The sequence below is a fragment of the Scardinius erythrophthalmus genome (genome assembly GCF_964197995.2).
Source record: "Scardinius erythrophthalmus genome assembly, chromosome: 12".
Taxonomy (NCBI): Eukaryota; Metazoa; Chordata; class Actinopteri; order Cypriniformes; family Leuciscidae; genus Scardinius; species Scardinius erythrophthalmus.
Window position 1 is genome coordinate 6427084 of NC_138232.1, and position 2229 is coordinate 6429312.

General features: G+C 48.2%; 1 protein-coding gene across 1 annotated transcript; it reads right to left on the reverse strand.

The window, feature by feature from the left end:
• Positions 1-407: 407 nt before the first annotated feature.
• kcna3a (potassium voltage-gated channel, shaker-related subfamily, member 3a) lies at positions 408-1955 on the reverse strand (the record flags this gene model as incomplete). Its single annotated transcript, XM_081381069.1, has 1 exon — positions 408-1955. One exon carries the CDS (start codon positions 1953-1955, stop codon positions 408-410), a length of 1548 nt encoding a protein of 515 aa, XP_081237195.1.
• Positions 1956-2229: the final 274 nt, after the last annotated feature.

The following is a 2229-nucleotide window of genomic DNA, read 5'->3' on the forward strand; positions in this document are numbered from 1 at the left end:
AGTGCTGTCAAATCAATTAATCTTGATTAATTGCATCTAACATAAAAGTTAGATGCTTTTATGTTAGATGCGATTAATCACGATTAATCGCGATTAAACGATTTGGCAACACTAGTCTAAAAATCTCTTGCTATATCAAAAGTATTTGCATATGGTGACAAATTCTTCCCTCTACTTGCCTTTTAAATCAAAACATACTAATTGTTGCATTTGCTTTATACAATTTAAGTTTCTCCAATATTCAGTAAAAAATAATAATAATAATCTTTTCACCTGTCATATACTTTGGGACCAGAACAAAAAAAGGGGGTCTTTTAGCCCCGTCGTACCCTAATAACACGGCACCTTACATTTTCAGTGGTGCCATCATGATGATTGCTGTAAGACTGTCTGGCACTGCACATGATTTACACGTCTGTGAAAATCTTTTTAATATTCACACAGTTTTGATTGTTCTGGTTGGAGTAGTTTGTCTGTTTGAAAGCGCTATTTATTCCTTCCTCTACGACCATATATTCCGATTTACTGAGTGAGGATGTGCTCTGTGTCCGTTTCAGATCTTCTGTGGAGTTGAGATGCTGACAGCTGCCGACGTGGAGGTATTGTGCATGCTCTTCCCCATCGGTTTCCCGGTGATAAAAGTAATTGAAATTGGACACAATGACAGGGACGGGCAGCGCAATGGTCAATACGCCAGCGATGGCGCACAAAGAACCCACAATTTTGCCTCCTATGGTTACTGGATGCATGTCTCCATAGCCGACAGTGGTCATGGTTACCACAGCCCACCAAAAAGCATCAGGGATGCTGCTGAAACTCGAGGAAGGGTCGTCAGCCTCCGCAAAGTAGACGGCGCTGGAGAACAAGATGACCCCGATGAAGAGAAAGAAGATGAGGAGTCCCAGCTCCCTCATGCTGGCTTTTAGGGTCTGGCCGAGAATTTGGAGGCCTTTGGAGTGGCGCGAGAGCTTGAAGATGCGAAAGACCCTCACCAGACGGATCACGCGGAGGATGGCGAGAGACATGGCTTGCTGACCGTTGGCCTGGCTCTCGGCTAACTCCGTCCCCAAAGTGATGAAGTAAGGAATAATAGCCACAATATCAATAATATTCATGATGTTTTTGGAAAAAGTAGCCTTGCTGGGACACGCAAAGAATCGCACGAGCAGTTCGAAAGAGAACCAGATGATGCAAAGGGTCTCGATCACAAAGAAAGGGTCTGTGAAAGTGCTGGACACAAAAGGACCAGTGCCATTTGCAATAGGCGAGACAGGAGTTGGGTCCTTGTCATCCCTAAACTCGGGCAGGGTCTCCAAGCAGAAAATAACAATGGAAATCAAAATGACCAAAACAGACACAATAGCAATGCCCCTCGCAGGACCAGAGCTCTCTGGGTACTCAAACAAAAGCCAAACCTGTCTCTGGAATTCGTGGTCTGGCAAAGGTCGCTCTTCTTCTTTGATAAATCCCTCGTCCTCGCGAAATTTCTCCATGGCTTCCTCGCCAAGTTGATAAAAGCGAATTTCCTCCGAGAAGATGTCAATGGGAACATTCACGGGTCTCCGAATACGCCCCCCTGACTGATAGTAGTACAGGATGGCATCGAAGCTCGGTCGGTTCCTGTCAAAGAAATACTCGTTTCTGAGCGGGTCAAAGTAGCGCATCCTCTTTTTCGGGTCCCCGAGCAACGTGTCCGGGAACTGGTTGAAAGTTTTCAGCTGGGTCTCGAAGCGCAGTCCCGAGATGTTGATGACCACTCGCTCGCAGCACTCGTGGTCGGGCTCGTATCGATCCAGCGACAGGTGACTGGGCAGCGCCGCGCTCTCCTCCAACATGTTATCGCACGCGACCACTGTCATGATGTCCTTCTCCGTCTCCGCGTACCCGTGGTTGTCGGCGTTGTTCCCTCTGTGGCTGGCTGAGGGTGAGTCAATGAGGTTGTAGTGGTCATCCATACAGGTGAGGAGACGGAGCGGCAGAGGGCGACCCGCCTCCCCTACCTAACATCGGGTGAATTGAGGGTTTCTCTGTCGCGCGCTCTCTTTTGCTTCTTAACACACTGTCGCCGCCCCACGGAGCTTTATAAACACATGTCTACTCCCGCCCACGGCAAACATATGCCTGACACATTTCCAACACTCGCCCAATCGGAGCGCAACGAGAAAAGATAGTCGATTCTCGGCGCGCGCGCGCCACTGTGTTTTGCCTTGCGCGCATTACGCAAATCAT